The sequence below is a fragment of the Leptonotus elevatus genome, chromosome 19, assembly GCF_054856555.1.
Source record: "Leptonotus elevatus isolate MCC_2025b chromosome 19, RoL_Lele_1.0, whole genome shotgun sequence".
Taxonomy (NCBI): Eukaryota; Metazoa; Chordata; class Actinopteri; order Syngnathiformes; family Syngnathidae; genus Leptonotus; species Leptonotus elevatus.
In genome coordinates this window covers 2,828,629-2,845,839 of record NC_141257.1, presented here as the reverse complement: position 1 = coordinate 2,845,839, position 17,211 = coordinate 2,828,629, and the positions used below count along the sequence as shown (strand labels likewise).

The 17,211-nt window shown below is 46.4% G+C and overlaps 1 protein-coding gene across 2 annotated transcripts in view; it reads left to right on the top strand.

Annotated features, from left to right (window-relative positions):
• The window catches only part of pvrl2l (PVR cell adhesion molecule related 2 like), a 129,917-nt gene that overhangs the window by 89,998 nt on the left and 22,708 nt on the right, over nucleotides 1-17,211 (top strand). The window contains exon 7 of one of the 2 annotated variants that reach the window (XM_086062551.1): nucleotides 7,004-8,855. The exons of the other annotated variant lie outside the window; for it this stretch is intronic. Within the exon in view, the coding sequence (XP_085918677.1) occupies nucleotides 7,004-7,569 (566 nt within the window). The 3' untranslated portion in view covers nucleotides 7,570-8,855. Of the gene's footprint in view, nucleotides 1-7,003; nucleotides 8,856-17,211 lie in introns of those variants that run through there. 2 annotated transcript variants of the gene reach the window in all.

The following is a 17,211-nucleotide window of genomic DNA, read 5'->3' as shown; positions in this document are numbered from 1 at the left end:
CTAACCAGTACCCCTTGGCACTTTTTTTTATTTTTTTTATAGGACAATGCACAATAATCAGAGCAAAAAAAGCATCTCAGCATCTCCTCTTGCTGGCTCGCTCGCTCCTGCGTTAAATTATTAAGAGGGAAAAGAAAAAGTTAATTGGAGGCAATTAACCTCAAAGAGTCGGCTTATTTACTCAACTCGAGGTCCCCTCAAAAAAGAGGAGAGCTCATTTTCAGTGATAGCCAATATTAGCCCATGCCGAAGAGTGATTCTTTATTCAAAATGTGACCAAAAGTCGACAAAATACTAAATTCACAAAAAAAAATGGCGATGTGTAAGTCAAGGTAGCGCTGTATGCACAGTTGGAATTAGCTTTACACCTTTGTCGGCACGTGACGTATAGCACCATGGCTCATTTTCCCTCCATTGTGCCAAAATGAAAACGTGTCTCCGAGGCTTTAAGGTCGCGAGAACATTAGCGCTTCAATCGTGCGCAACGTCCCTCTGACCTTTCCTCGTCACGGTGGCGAGGCCATTAAACTTTATGTAGAACATCGTCTCATTGAGGGGGGGGGGGGGAAAAGGTCGGGATCGGCCGAACGTCCAGCGACCCTCTTTAGCCTGCCCGCTGCGGCGCAATTCCGCCAGAAAACGATGCTGGAGTGGCGAGCGCACTCCAGGAAAGTCGGATTTAATCAAAAGCAGATTGCCATTTTCCCAGTGAAGTGCTTCGGCGCCGCTGGCCAGACCGTGATCACGGCGACAAGGCGTTAATGTCTTGACGGAACGCTTTGTTGCGCGGCGCAGGCAAAGGAGGTCACCGTCGCTCTCCTGCACTTTTTCACCTCAAGATACTTTTGCAGCTTTTAGAATCCGATTCCCAATCACTGATTTTGTCATTGAAAAAAAGCTTTTCGGATGCTGTGTGCACCGTGGCCACCAGGGGGCAGTATAATCCAGACATACTGTTAAGCACCCCGATGAGCTGCAGTAATATTTGTTTGTTTTTTTACAGAAGATAAAGAATATATGCCTGTGAGTGTTTTTTTATTGTCTGTTGCGTTGATGCTAATTTTGTTAGCCATCTAGGTTTGGTTAAATACACGTGTATTTCTTGTTTTAGGATTCTACTTCAACTGGGTTTTTTTTTTTTGTTCACTGCATGCTAATTGTTGTGAAGTTAGCAAAAAAAAAAAAAAAGTGAAATTCCAGACAAAATTTGTAACACCGGTTGCTCATAACTCGAGGTGCCACTTTAGATGTAAAATAGCGGCGCGCTTTGACATCCTCTCTTAGTTCCCACTGACTAATGGACGCTTTTCGAAAGGAGGCAAATGGAGCACCTTTGTGTGTGCTGCACAAGACATAAAGGCAAGCTGCACGCTGAATCAGGCGTCTTATTAGTGCCATGATTAAACGCCGGATTATGATAATGTGGGTTGAAGATCATTCCAAACTGTAAATATGTCATTTTTCAATTTATTGACTCGGGTTGTTTCGCAGACGTGTAAACAACATGTGCTGACTTGAATAATTCAGATATCAAATTGCTGCATGAAAACACACCTCTCAGAATGCTGAGATTCTTTGATTACCATTTTTGTAGCAATTGTGATGCGCGTTTGCGATCTGTGAGCCGTGCGATTTAGAAAAACACAAATTTGAATACTCAACTCAACAATACAAAAAAAAAAAGATTTTTACAAAAAATACTCAGTCATACTAAAAACACTGATTATCATTAGTGTTATATTGTCAGTGTCCATTTTAGTCCAGTTTGTTTCCAATCCGTTGCTCAGACGGGTTAAAGCGCCACAACATAGCGTTAGCATCTAGCTAGCTGACCGAAATGCTAAGATATGATTGTTTTAAATACACAAAGTGTATTTCTAAATGCTAAATTGTAAACAAGCACCATGGGAGCTAGCTTGTTTGGTGGTGCTTTCAGGGAGCTAGCTAGCTAGCATCAGGGGCTAAAGCCAAATTCTGGCAGGGAGCTAGCTAGCGAGCTTCCATGGTGCTTGTTTACCTTTTAGGGAGCTAGCTAGCTAGCATCAGGGGCTAAAGCCAAACTGTGGCAGGGTTTTTACTTTCTGGACTTGGATTTGCCACCTCTGCTTATGACTCGCACATATCAGACTTAGACCCACCTGTGTGTGTGTGTGTGTGTGTTTGTGCGTTGGCGTGTGCGTGTGCGTGTGCGCTATAAGCGAACAGCGGCTTGCCTTGACGGAGAATTATATTTCTACCTCGCCGCATGCTAAATCTCGCGCTGGAGCTTATCCCGGCTGCCGTAGCGGACGCCTTAATCTGCGCGGTGTACATGACGTTAATGCGGAGAGTGATAGGAGCCCCCCCGCCTGACTCCCGCCGTCACGTTTATCAGCGCCTCGCTTTTTAAGCAGGCAGCCTGCCACCATTGAGGAAAAGTATGGCCTACTTCCCCGCTTTGAACCTCTGCGGAGCGCCGGCTGAATCATGTCGTCAGTGTTGCCCGGCATTTTTGCCATTTGGGATTACCATTTTCACAGATTTTTTTTTTTTTGGGGGGGGGGGGGGGGCGGGGAGGACTGTCCGCCATTATTCGTGGAAAAACCTATTTGCTGTTTTTGTAAAGTACCAATTTCTGGGCCATCTCATGGTATTTTTGTGCCACAAAACTGTTTGAAGGTGAGTTGAGGGAGCTTCATTTAGACTAAAGTAGTGATTTAACGCCATCTTGTGGCATCTTAGTACCAAGGAATTATGTTAAGTGAGTTATGGAGCTTCATTTTGACCATAGAAGAGCCTTGCTGCCATCTTGTGGCATCTTGGTGCTAAGGAACTATGTTGAAGTGATTTATGGGCTTTCATTTTGACAAATGTAGTGCTTTGCCGCCATCGCATCACATCTCAGTGCCAAAGACCCATGTTGAAATAATTTGAGGAGCTTCATTTAGACTTAAAGAGGGCTTTGTAAAAGAACTGTGTTGAAGTAAGTTGTAGAGTTTTGACTTAAGTAGTGCTTCGCCGCCAACTTGTAGCATCTTATTGCCAAAGAGCCATGTTGACGTGAGTTGTGGAGCTTCATTTAGGCATCTTTTTTCAAAAGAATTGTTGAAGTGAGTAGATTCATTTGTGTTTGACAAAAGTAGTGCTTTGTCGCCATCTTGTCACGCCTTATTGTCAAAGACCTATTTTGAAGTGCGTTGAGGAGCTTCTTTTAGACTAAAAATAGTGCTTTGCCACCATTTTGTAGCAACTTGATGCCTACAAATTATTTTTGTGGCAAATTGAGGAGCTTCGCGAGATCGTAAAAAAGCACTGCAATAAAGTTTTATACAGCAAACTACAGTACATCCGTGATCATAAAAGTATTTTAATGATGACTTCTCTGGCGGCGAAGGCGCAATTTTTGGATTGGATCTCACTTGATGGCGTTCCTAATGAAATGGCCTGCATGATGGAGCAGAATGGAGCACTTCCCAGGCCGGGAAAAACAAAGAATCCATCCTACTTAACGAGCCGTCATTTTCCTTCACGGCTCCATTGCGCTGCCGGCCGAGCTTTTGAGGAGCTCGCGCACCAAATAACGCTCGGAAAGCGCTTGATTAAAAGAGTCGCTGGGCGGCCGCAGAAGGCCATCACTCAGTCGCCATCGCAGCCGCCATTCTTGGAAATATTCATCATAAATATGAAAAAGCTCCTGAAAATACCCACCGTGAATATAAATATTGAGGGCAAAGCGGGCCAAGCCAAGTTGTCGTCTTAACGCCGTCACTCACAGCAGACGTCAACTTCCTGTCCCGGCAGGGCCCGCCTCCGTCCCGCCATCTCATTCACGCTCCTAATCTTGTTCTCTTCATTGACGAAATTGTTCTCCTTGCTTACTTACCAACTACTTTTTAGCTCTCCTGACTTGCCAACTTTTGTTTTTCTTATTTACTAACTCCTTCTCATTTTCCTTACTTACTTACTGTCTCCATCTTGCCCTTCAGACTAACTCCATCTCTTTTTTCTCACTAACTCGTTTTTCTATAATTACTTAACTCTATCTAGTTCTTCCGGCTTGCTAACCTCCTGTTCTCCTTACTAACTCCATCTTGTTTTCTTTACTTATGAGTTATTTACTAACTCCTTCTCGTGTTCCTGACTGCCTCCATCTTGTCCTTCTGACTAACTCTTTCTTATCTCTTAACTCCATAGTTCTCCCTACTTACTTACTCCATCTAGTTCCCCCAACTGACTAACTCATTATCATTACTAATTCCTCGTTCTTGCTTTTGTCATTCTTGTTCTCCTTTTTTAATCACTCTAGTTTGCTCTTACTAACTCCTCCTTATTCACGCTGCTTATTATCTCCATCTTCTCCTTACTATACTTGTTAACTCTGCATTCTCCCTACTTACTCCAACTTGACCTTACTTTTTCAGTCACTCATCTTGTTCCCCTTAGTTACTAACTCCATCTTGTTTTCCTTGCCTACTAACTCCATGCAATTCTCCTGACTAAATGCACCTCCCTCTCCTTACACGCTAACTCTGTTTCATTCTCCTTTCTAACTTCATCTTGTTCCGCTTACTCTGCTACCTCCATCTTGTTCTCATTACTAACTCCAATTTAGTCTCCTAACTCCAGCTCATTCGTCAAACTCCCCACCGTCTCTCTCCTTCTTCTTACTCCACCTCGCTCTTCTATCTCCTACGACTTGCTTTCCCCACTTGCTTGCTAACTCCATCTAACTCATCTGTTATTTTCCCATCTTTTGCTCTCCTTACCAACTACATCTCACTCAGTCTGACTCTCTATCTTATCATTGTTCCTAAGTCCTAGCTTTGCACGATATTTACTGTTCTCCAACTTTACTAGCTTGATCTCGCGCTATCATTATTCTTACCAACTAACTCCATCTAATGACCTCACTCTCTCACTCTCTCACTCTTTTTCACACCCGCAGCTGTCTTCAACTAAGCTTTCCTTTCACCCTCTGCATGCGTTCGCGCTCATCACTTACACACGCACGTGCGCGCGTACAGCCGTCGTCTTTATCGGTGTTGTTATCATTATTATTATTATTTGATGGGGAATGAGCAGCCATTTGGCCCCGTGAAATTCCTCCCTGCCAACTGTTTGATTGGCGTCCAATCTCCGCATTGACTGCCGGCGCCACATCAAACATGAACTGGTTCACATGTCCCCAAAAATATCATCTGGCTTTGCGCGCGCGCGTGTGTGTGTGTTTGAGCCCAGCGTGAGTCCACTTGTGCGAACCTCCCGCCATCGGAAGTCGGCGTCGGCGTCTAATGAGGCTACCGGGAAGAATCAAGACAGCGAGGGCTTGAGGGACGACCAATGCGGCGGCCCGTTTTGAAGGCGCAGCTGTGCGCTCGTTTTCTTCAAATAGCCCCTCTGGGCGTGTGCGTGTGCGTGTGCGTGTGTGTGCGTGTTGATGTGCACTCGCTGGCCCCTTTATTAGGTATACACAAAGTAATGGCGTAAGACGCCGCGGGGGGGGGGGGGTGTTGCTGGCCCTCCCACGATCGGTGAAAATCTGCAACATAGTGAAACCCATCCATCCATTTTCTCAAGCGCTTGTTCCTCGCAAGGGTCGCAGGGGGGGGGGGGGGGTGCTGGAGCCTATCCCAGCTGGCTTCGGGCAGTAGGCGGGGCAAACCCTGAACTGCTTTCCAGCCAATCCAACGCCATCATGAAAACATATTGTGGTAATATTCTGTGATATCAGATAAGGCCTCTTCTTGCCTGAATATTTGATCGGGGAACCTTTTTGGAACAGATCTTTGATTTCTTTGGTCCTGAACTTCTCGTGAGTACGGCGGCCATCTTACGCTGCCGCTCACGAAACGAACCTAACTTGAATATATTGATTTCTCCGTGGCGTTTTCGCGTGATTTTCTGTCTCTCGTGCTGTCAAAATGAATCGAGAAAGAAAGTATTATCTATGAACCATTGTTATAATTGAGTCATCGTTTGGAGCCATTTTTTTTATTTAAAATTGTCCCAAATCCTCTGATTTCAGCATATCAGCAGTGATTTTTCACTCATTTCTGCAGTCCTTCATGAAAGAAGACTGATTATCTTCCTGTGTTTAATCAAAATAAGACTTTTGCAAACCTCAACCGGTAACAAAAGCACAAGAACCACACTTCGCAAGGAGGAAACTTTATTCGTGTGGTGAGTGACGTGACTATAATGTGTTTTTATTAAAAGTTCAAAGCAGAAATGATGACATTTGCGTCGTGGCATTTCGATCGTCATATTAACGCAGGAAGTTGAATAACTGGCGGAATAAACACAATATGTCCAATCGCAACTGACGTTGACGTCGCTTCTCGTGAGGTTGTGCAGCATACGATTGTGCGTTGGCTTTCGACGTCGCGTTGCGTTGCGTTGGCGTCGGCGTCCACGGGGCAAACTTGGCTCACACCAAACGGGAAGCAAAGAAGCAAACGGCTCGCTCGGGTTTGTTTTTTTGCGTGCGTGCGGTCCAGTCAGCCCTGATCCCGGGAGAGAACAGCAGCACATGTGAGAGTCCGCGAAAAAGTTGAACGGAGGCACGTGGACGCTTCCTGGTGGATGACGACGGCCTCTTGTTTGGGGCGGAGTCTTCTTATTGATGTGTCTGTTGGGGGGGGGGGGGGTTTGACGGCGGTTGTTGTTGCCAGGTGTGGCTCGTGAATGGCCGTCCGGCATACCAAAGGTCAGTCGTTGTCGATTCTCAGTCATCTGGAAAAGTTGAATCAAAGCAACTGGACGCGTCTTGTTTTCTTCGCCAACCTTGTCCAGTTGCCTCAATTCAACTTTTTGAGGAATAGCGACCGGTCGGCCGCCGGCCCGGCGGCAAAAACGGCCCCTCAGGGGCCACTGACATTTCCCATGGAACGAGACGTTCTTTTAAGAGGATTTCAAAGACAGCAGAGCGCCTCGACTCCCTTAACTGCCGCCATCCAACTTCCTCTTTCTTCTCCTCCACCCGTTTTCTCCATCTTTCCTTCCAACCCCTCCATCCTCTCTGCAGAAGCCTTGGAGGACCCCCCCAGCACCGGCGTAGTGGCGGGCGCCGTGATCGGCTCCCTGCTGGCCCTGCTCTCGGTTGCGGCGCTGGTGGGCGTGCTGGTCAGCCGAGGCCGCCGCCAGCACCGGCGCGGCGGCGGCGGCGGCGGCGCCGACCCGGTGGCGGCGGGCGGCGGCGGCGGTGGCGGCGGCGGTTGCAGCAACAGCGCCGACTACGGCAACAAGGCTCGTCTTTTGTTCGTCGGCGAGGGCAAGAACAACAACGGGCCGGCGTATACGTACCGCGAAGGCTGCGACAACACCGGCACTCTGACGGAGAAGGCCAATGACTTCCAGTACCGCCGCCCGCACCGCCATCCCGCCGCCAAGCCCTCCGCCCACGACATCCTCCTGGACGAGGCGGAGAGGAGGAAGTTTGACGACAGCCTGGAGGAGGACGAGTGCTACGACCAATTCGACGGCGGGAACCCTCCGGCCTACGGCGGCGAGGAGGACGCCGTGTACCTGGATGACGACATGGAGTCCCAACGGGACGGCTCCGTTATTTCCCGGACGGCCATTTACGTGTGAGGCGGCCAAGGAATCGCCGCAAAACCTGAACTTTGAAAACGGCGGAACACGTCAACGAGTGACTGGACAAAGCACATCAACGCATCAAAATGGACGCCGCTTGTCGCTGTGTTGTCGTACCTTGAGCTTCGCGACTCGGTACTCGATATCTATTGGAAACGTTCAGCAACTCTTTCTTGCCTTCTGTTGTCGGGCCTCTCGCGAGGAGAAGCTAAAATGCGCGTGCTAATGTGTGGCTGCTGTGGTGTTTTATGGCAGAGGTGGGTCGAGTCACATGACTTGACCCGAGTCGGATTCGGGACTCGGGTCTTGCTTGGCTGAAACTTGACTCGACTGATTCATGAGACTTGAACGACACGACTCAACAAGTCTTGCCTTCACATTTCAAAGTCTGTGTGTGATGCGTTCAAACCTGGCAACCCGGGCACGTGATGTCATGCGAGCATGGAGGGATTTCTGAAGATTATTACGTTTGGATTCAGGGATTATGTTTTGGATCAAATCTGGAAAATGAGAATCAGCAGAAAAATCCGACATGTGCACCCCCCCCCCCCCAGCCGGGAGCGAAGGGGGTTGCTTGAGTGAAAATGGGTGCGAGTGAATGAGTTAAAGAAAAAACCACTTTTCAAATCCCAATCCCTATTTGTGACTGAGCTGGATTGTATGACTTGACTTTTGACCTTCCTGATCCTATTCATGAGCTTTAACGTGGACTGGAACTGACTTGTTTTTCTTTGCCACGAGAACTGGCCTGAAACTTGAAGCTTAAGAAGACTTCCTTCCGTACGACATGTGACTTCGTCCCACCTCTGGTTCATAAACGGCGCGCGTCGTCGTCTTCTATCTGCTGGGCGTCGTCTCGCTCGCGTCGGTGTTGTCGTCGCTGTCGTCGTCGTCGTCGTCGCTGTTGTCGTCGTCGTCGCGTATCGGTGAGAAGCAACTTTTGGCAGCAAATGACTCATCGAGTGGATATAAATACACGATTTCCACGACTTTCTTTTCTAGCGCCTTCTCTTTGTCGTCCTCCGTAGATGCTGCTCTATTCCTGGCTGTCCGTCTCCATCTCGTCCCCGCGTCTTTATTTGCGCGGCGGGCCGGCTTATCTGCAGCCGCAGATAACCACGTGGTATTTAGAAAAAGCAAATCTGCGTCTTTGTTTCTCGCATCCCGCACAAGCGAACCTCGTTCGGCGGCGCTCTCTGGAACGCGCTTCTTCCTAAATCCCCCTTAACGCGTCTTTTCAATAAGATTGTCGTTTTTTATTCCTGTTGTTTTTTTTTTTTTTTTTTTTTTTTTTGTTTTTTTTTCGGGATTTGTTCCGACAAATCCCAGGAACACATGACAGAATCCTCACAGAATTGTGTGTGTGGCGTGAGTGCTTGAACATTGTAATTGGCGATTGCACATGTTTAGGATTAGGATTTTAATTACAAATGTATTGTCATTCTTTTCATAGTTTTTGGGGTACTTGACAAAGTGCTTACATGACATCACAGCCAAACGGGTTGCGGGGCTTTTCAGCCTCATTTGAAATCCAACACTTGTAAACGGGATCCGAGTGCACAAATGGAGTTAGCGCCCCCCAAGCGAAACAACCCCACCCCCCCCCACCCCCCTCCTGTGTGTGTGCTTGCTCAGCTCCCTGCTGTCTCGTATCCTTGAGCGGGGTCGAAAGTGGCGGGGCATTAGCATTATGCTAACCACGACCATCTGGCTTTCCGCGTCGCACTCTTCCGAAACTTTCTTCGCAACGAATGAACGAGGTCCGCTGTTGCCAGGCGGATTGGGAAATGTGCGGATGTTGCTCGTTAGTGGCTCGTCTGCATACTTCGGCTGGATTTGCGCCGCGTGCTTCAAGTCGCTCAGTTCGGATTGCGTTTTGGTTTTGATTGTTTTTTTTCTTTGCAGCCGACACGATGATAGTTGAGTGGACGTCAATCAATTGATGATATTTTTCAACTAATAACTAATTGCCTTCCGTTTCTCGATACGAGATCATTCTCACTGCGATCACAGCCCGCTCGTCCAATTCCCCCCCCCCTTTCCCCTCGCCCTTATATGTAAATGATCATTTATTTTATTATATGGCTTTATATGCTTATTTTTTTCCAGGTTCATACTGCGCCCCCCCCCCCCCCTTTTTCAAGTGGCTGGGCTTCCCTTCCCCCTTTCTTCTATATTTTCCCCATCTAAGAAACTTAGGACGAGTTGTGACACGGGAAATTTCACGTAGTTGGACGTTAACCGATTTGTGGTAAAGTCGGCGAATCGGTTAAATCCCGAGTACGTACCCCCGTCAAGGCCACCTTAATGCCATCCAACGACACTAATTGGTGACCTCAGCGCAGCCGTTTCTGCACAAACAAAACAAATAAACACCGAAAATCGAAAAACTACATCCAAAGCCGAGACAATTACATTTAATGTAAATATGCTACATTAGACGTCTATAGAGCATCGAATAGGATGTAAATATGTTGCATTAGAATGTGTAAAAAAATAAATAAATAAAAAAAGTGCAGATTGGCCTCATTTAAATCAACGGAGGCGAAAGTCAGCCCGGGTCAACGACTGTAAATGAGATGTAACGCTTCATATTTGTGTTATTATTTGTGCAACGTTGTTGACTTTGGTGTTGACGCTCGTGTGGTTATTTACGCGCACTTTGTGCTTCTGCGCATGCGGGTTGTTTTCTCGTGTTCCGTGAATGTAAAACGCAGTCGCGTGTCACTTGAAAGGAAACATTGCAGACCGGAATCGGGTACTTGGACCTGCGGTGCGAATCGAGCCTCGTTTTCATATTTGAACACATTTGCCTTGTTTCGCTGCTGCTTTCTCCTTTTTTTTTTTTTTTTTTTTCTTTATACGTCATCGTCTTATTGCGGAGGAACTACCAACATGGTGGCTGTAGAAAATAAAATGTGAGTGTGTTACGTGACGTGTTTTGGTCATTGGAGTTAAAAAAAAAAAAAAAAGAAGAAAAAAAAAAAAGGGCTGTGTGAGTACTTTTGAAAATAAATAAAGTGTCTTTGCTTCCCGCTGTCGTGTGCCGTCGGGATCTGTCACGACGAGCCGTTCCTGTCTAAGAATAAAATGTGATCATCAGCAAAAGCTGCTTGTGCTCTGTGTGGGTTTGCACACGTGAGCGTGGGAAGGTCCGTCAAAAGAACGTGCCGATGTTTCAGCCTCCGTCAGCTGATCTTCTCGCGCGAAGAAAAAAAAAAATAAAAGCAGCGATTAGCCGCTTTAAAAGCCGTCGCCGCGCGCCGATTGTTCCTCAACACCCTCCGTGGGGCCGTTTCATCCGGAACGTTCCGCTGAAACATCATCACACGAGTCGGGAGCGTCTCGTGCTAGCGCGTCCCCAAAAGGGGGTGCTTTGACGCCGGCTCAGACGAAGACACTTTGATGAAGAAACAAACAAAGTTTCTTACCAGAGTTTTGAGGATCTTTCACCCGATAAATAACCACAAAAAAAAAAAAAAAAACCCCGACTGATGCCGCGGTTTCATCCGCTTCCTGCAACTACTGTTAGCTCACCTCAGCACGTCGCCTCCCTGGCGTATTCCCGCGCCGCTTTATCGGGAATCACAACTTTGGCAACTAATTAGAGGCGGAGTCGTGCGGCGAGATCAGCCGCTTACTTTTTTGTTCCCTTGCACAAGTTATTTTAATAAAAGCCGGAGTCTGACGCGAGCCTCCGCGGGAATGCCGGTAATCAGTGTGACATTACCCACAATGCACTGCCCGACTGCGGCGGCGGCTCGCATTTGCATAAATCTAGACACCGCGTTGTGAAGAAGGTCGTTGTCATCAACGCTCAAGTGACAGAGCGGACCCAAACGTGAACCCCCCCAAAACCTTCACCCCGGCCCCTTAATTCTATTTTCCTTGCCGGATTAAATCAAATCAAAGTTTATTTATCGTCCTCAAGCACAAAAGAGTCTCAAAGTGCTTCACAAGACATCCCAGGGTCTCGAACCCCCCCCCCCCCCCCCCCCCATCCCCGCAGAAAACTCAGAACTCAGGGGGAAGTAAATAGAAGAAACCTTGAGAAGGGATCACAGATGGTGAGCACCCCCCCCCCATCCACCCCCCCCCTTCCAGACTGCAATGCATGCTGAGCGGGCGCCATTTATCACGTGAGTTAATGGCGTGCAAAGTTAGTTAAAAACAGCACGAGAGTCCATTTTGTGAAATGAAGCGCCACAGATCAACACCTCCCGGGAACCAGTTCACCTCAGGACCGGTCCCGGTCCATTGATGTGGAATCCTTATAGCAACAGCTTTACTTTGGTCATCACCATTATGATAGAAGTTCGGGAGGGGGGGGGGTCCGGCAGTAAAAAAGGCGAAAGTCCAGATGTCGAGGATTAAGGGAGGGTAAGACTACGATAACCAAATGTGCGAATGTAGAAAAAGATCGAAAAATATGAAATGAGTATCGACCTAACCCAGATACTAAACTCAACCTAAACCTAAACTCCAACCCATAAACCTTATCCCCATTGCTAACTTGACTAAGGGTGGTTGTTAGCTAGCTCAAACCCTTAACCCTTGACCCACAAGCGTAAACTCAACACGACGGGCCTTGGAACTTAATCAATCCCAAATCCTAAAGCCCGTATCCCACTGAGGGGTTGATTGTTGATTCCACATCAGGCTTTGTTCAAGGTCACGGTGTTTCCGAAAGGTTCTCTAAACCGTTTTAATGGTCTTTCCTTTCCGTCACGAACACAAATACCATTAAAAACCGTACAGAGACGCATTAAGAGTGTTTAGAGAATGTTTAGGAAACGATGCAAACTTTAGAGAACCGTTAAGACTGCTTGGTGAACATTTAGGAAACGCTGCGACCTTCAACCGACCCTCACGCGAAAACAACATTCGCTATCGTTGCAAACGTTAATCCCTCAGTAGGACGCGGGTTCAATTACAGTGACAGAGAAAGCAGAACCCTAAAACTCGTACCCATAACATCTTTAGCCACAAAATAGCCATGAGGCGTTCACTTCAGTAATCAATGCTGTGGTCGAGTTGTTTAAAGTGTCATTCATAGCAATGCTAATTAGCTCCACTTCCGCCACGTTGACTTGAGGTCCGAGTCTTTTTGACAAAAAAAGTCAAGATTGATCTTCATACGCGGACGCTCTCGGCCTCGCCGCACGCACGCCACAAAACCTCTGCCAAGTCCGAGGGCGTGCGTTGGCAGTCGCCAGGCGAACGCGGCGGCGAGGGCGTTCGCCTGGCGATCCATCTGGAGAATTTCACAAGTCAAAGAGGAGGCGAATAGAAAAAAAAGAGATGTGAGGAAACCACCGATGGAGTTAATCCTTAAATGTTCTAATCTTCATTTGGGGTTTTTTTTTGTTTTGTTTTTAAAGCTTGCTTCCTGCAGAACCGCGAGTTTCTGTGTAGCGATATCAACATGAAATCAATTTGAGGCAGGAAACCGCATTTGAGGACGTTTTCCGGCTTCATTGCGAGAAGATAAAAGCCGAAATCATCTCCCGAGCAGGTCCTCGGACACTCGCATCCGTCCCGATCCTCAAAATGGTGGCCATTAAAAATGGCTTCCCAAGTTAGCGTCACCCATCCATCGACGTCGCTTACGTTATTCGGCCGAATGCCTCCCAACGGCGTTTGTCAACGTGCGAGTCCAGAAATGGCGTTGGCGAGTTTTCCGGCGCGTTGAAGACGAATTCAAGGATCCAACGTCACCATTTTCATGGCAAATCTTCAAAATAGGATCGTCCGCAATTGAGCGTCGGCCATCTTTCGAGGACATCTGCGTTCTAAAAGGGCTCGTTAGGACGTCGTCCCGAGCGGCAATTGGTCAGTACAAAGACCGAGCAAAGTCTTCCCAAAAAGTATTCGGGGCTCATTTTTGCGATGGTCCGCTTCCGCCAGACAACAAGCGAGACTGTCATTTTTAACGCAACCAGTCGCAGGGTGAAGACTTTAAGCGTCCTGCGTCGTCCCGCGTAAGCCGTCATCGGGCCAAGCGTGTCCTCCTTGCCCACCATCTTTTATTATTCAGCATCGGGGATCGAAAGATTCTGGAATCATCGTCTGACTGCGAAGAGGAGAATGAGAAGGAGGAGGAAGAGGAGGAGGAGGAGGAAGAGGAGGAGGAGGCGGCCTATTAGTGATTGAGCTCGGCTTTTGTGGCTAATCCGGCGAGAGCCGAGCTTGTGCCGGGCCAGCCGCGACGCTGACGGATGATGCGGCGGAACGTTCCCATCTTCTTCCCACGCCGCCTTGTCGAGCGGCGTAAGCGCTTTATCGCAAGGGGCGCGTGCGTGGACACGCCTCTTTGAAGGGATCCCGTGCGGGTTTGCGCGCTTTTGCGCCTTCCACAACAAAGTGCACATTTATTGGAGCTCATTGGGGGGGGGGGGGCACGGGGGGGGGGGGGCGAAATAAGAACCCAAAATGAGAGCTTCGGTTGTGAGCGGGACTTCCTGGGATTGTTCGTAGAATTCTTGAAATGACTTCTGTGTTATTCCTAATTTGGTTCGAATGTGTATCATGAGTAGACCCACCAAAAAAAATCTCAAGAATCAATCACCAAAAACTCAAACTTTGGTTTTAAAATAACGTTTTAGGCTTAATGCCTAGCCCCTTAAATTTTTACTTAGCATAATGAAATTTGGTACAAATATGAATCATGAGAAGACCCACAAAAAAAAGTATCAAGAACCGCTTGCTGAAAGTTTGTTGCTTTTATGATGACATTTTAGGTTTATTTCTTAGAGGTCCTTCAAAGGCATACTTGCTCTCGAGATGTTCCAAGATGAAATTTGGTACGAATGGGTATCATGAAAAGACCCACCAAAAAATCTTTAAGAATCAATGACCAAAAACTTCAAACTTTGGTTTTAAGTTGACTTTTTAAGCTTAAATTCCACTTGTTTCGAGAGAACTTAAGCCCCTTAAGTTCCACTGAGCATCATGAGATTTAGTAGGAATGTGTATCTTGAGTAGACCCACAAAAAAAGTCTCTAGAATGTATCACCAAAATTAGTTTTGAGGTTTAATTCCAGTTTTTCCTTAGAGATGTCCTTCGTTTGCTACCAAAGCCCCTGAAGTTCCACTTGGCACCATGAACTTTGGTACGAATGCGTATCATGGGGAGACCCACAAAAACCAAAGGCCCAAAGGGGGCAAACTTTGGTTTTATGATGACATTTTAGGCTTATTTCTTCAAGGTCCTTCAAAGGCAGACTTGTTCTAGAGATGGTACATTTGCTACCAAAGCCTCCCAAATGAAATTTGGTACGAATGGGTATCATGAGAAGACCCACCAAAAAATCCTTAAGAATCAATGACCAAAAACTTCAAACTTTGGTTTTAAGTTGACTTTTTAAGCTTAAATTCCAGTTGTTTCTAGAGAACTTAAGCCCCTTGAGTTTCACTTAGCATCATGAGATTTACTAGGAATGTGTATCTTGAGTAGACCCACAAAAAAGTCTCAAGAATGTATCACCAAAATTAGTTTTGAGATTTAATTCCAGTTTTTCCTTAGAGATGTCATTCGTTTGCTACCAAAGCCCCTGAAGTTCCACTTGGCACCATGAACTTTGGTACGAATGCGTATCATGGGGAGACCCACAAAAACCAAAGGCCCAAAGGGGGCAAACTTTGGTTTTATGATGACATTTTAGGCTTATTTCTTCAAGGTCCTTCAAAGGCAGACTTGTTCTAGAGATGGTACATTTGCTACCAAAGCCTCCCAAATGAAATTTGGTACGAATGGGTATCATGAGAAGACCCACCAAAAAATCCTTAAGAATCAATGACCAAAAACTTCAAACTTTGGTTTTAAGTTGACTTTTTAAGCTTAAATTCCAGTTGTTTCGAGAGAACTTAAGCCCCTTAAGTTCCACTGAGCATCATGAGATTTACTAGGAATGTGTATCTTGAGTAGACCCACAAAAAAGTCTCTAGAATGTATCACCAAAATTTTTGTTTTGAGGTTTAATTCCAGTTTTTCCTTAGAGATGTCATTCGTTTGCTACCAAAGCCCCTGAAGTTCCACTTGGCACCATGAACTTTGGTACGAATGCGTATCATGAGGAGACCCACAAAAACCAAAGGCCCAAAGGGGGCAAACTTTGGTTTTATGATGACATTTTAGTCTTATTTCTTCGAGGTCCTTCAAAGGCAGACTTGTTCTAGAGATGGTACATTTGCTACCAAAGCCTCCCAAATGAAATTTGGTACGAATGGGTATCATGAGAAGACCCACCAAAAAATCTTTAAGAATCAATGACCAAAAACTTCAAACTTTGGTTTTAAGTTGACTTTTTAAGCTTAAATTCCAGTTGTTTCGAGAGATGTTATTTGTTTGCTACCAAAGCCCCTTAAGTTCCACTGAGCATCATGAGATTTAGTAGGAATGTGTATCTTGAGTAGACCCACAAAAAAAGTCTCTAGAATGTATCACCAAAATTAGTTTTGAGGTTTAATTCCAGTTTTTCCTTAGAGATGTCATTCGTTTGCTACCAAAGCCCCTGAAGTTCCACTTGGCACCATGAACTTTGGTACGAATGCGTATCATGGGGAGACCCACAAAAACCAAAGGCCCAAAGGGGGCAAACTTTGGTTTTATGATGACATTTTAGTCTTATTTCTTCAAGGTCCTTCAAAGGCAGACTTGTTCTCGAGATGGTCCATTTGCTACCAAAGCCTCCCAAATGAAATTTGGTAGGAATCTTTATCATGAGTAGTAGACCCACAAAAAAAAGTCTCAAGAAGCCCAATCTCCAAATTGCTGTTCAAGCAAACATATTAGTGTCAGGCTGTCCATGTTCAGGTGTCCTCCCAAGACAAACTTCTCGAGGTTTTGTCTACCAAATTTGAACGAGACAGAAATATTTTGTGGTCATTGCATATCGGCGAAGTTTGATGAACTACAGACTTTGCTGATTCTGTTTTTTTTTTTCAGCCCCTGAAGCCAGTTTGACTTGGCAGCAAGACGTTTGGTGGGCATGTCCACAATGAATAGATCTACAAAAAAAAAAAAGTCTCAAGAAAGCCATTCATGACAAAATACACAAAGTCTGCCAAAAGATCCACAAACGAGCGTCAGCAAAAGTCCATCCTGAACGTGCCTTTAAAGCTGCGAGTAGGCGAGCGACACGCCACATTTGGAAAATAATGCCACATGCTGATCCCGGGAAACATTTTTTATTCTTCTCCCTGTGATGCTTTGAGACGAGGATTTATCTCCTCGGCGTGTTGTTTCGCACTCGATTGTCTTCCCCTCGCCCGGAACCAAACAAAACAATCATTACCATACTTGTGAGAGGGCGTGGGACTCTTTGACCACGTCGGGTGATCCTGCCCCGCGGGAGGATTTAGTCCGGCTCACCGACCAGATTAAACACGTTCACGCGCACGGTTTGCATTTTTTGTTTACTAATCGCGCATGTTTTTTTTTTTTTTGTTTGTTTTTTTTTTTTTTTTGCCTTGTTGGTGTTCTTGCTGCTTACGTTCGGATAATCTTCCCCATCAGTTTGTTATTTTGGACACGTCCAAAAACAATGGCGGCCCGAACCGAGCAGGCAATAAATGGCAGGAGGGTCCCGATGACTCACGCGGAGGGTTTTTGTTGTGGTTTTCTTACAGATTGTCTGC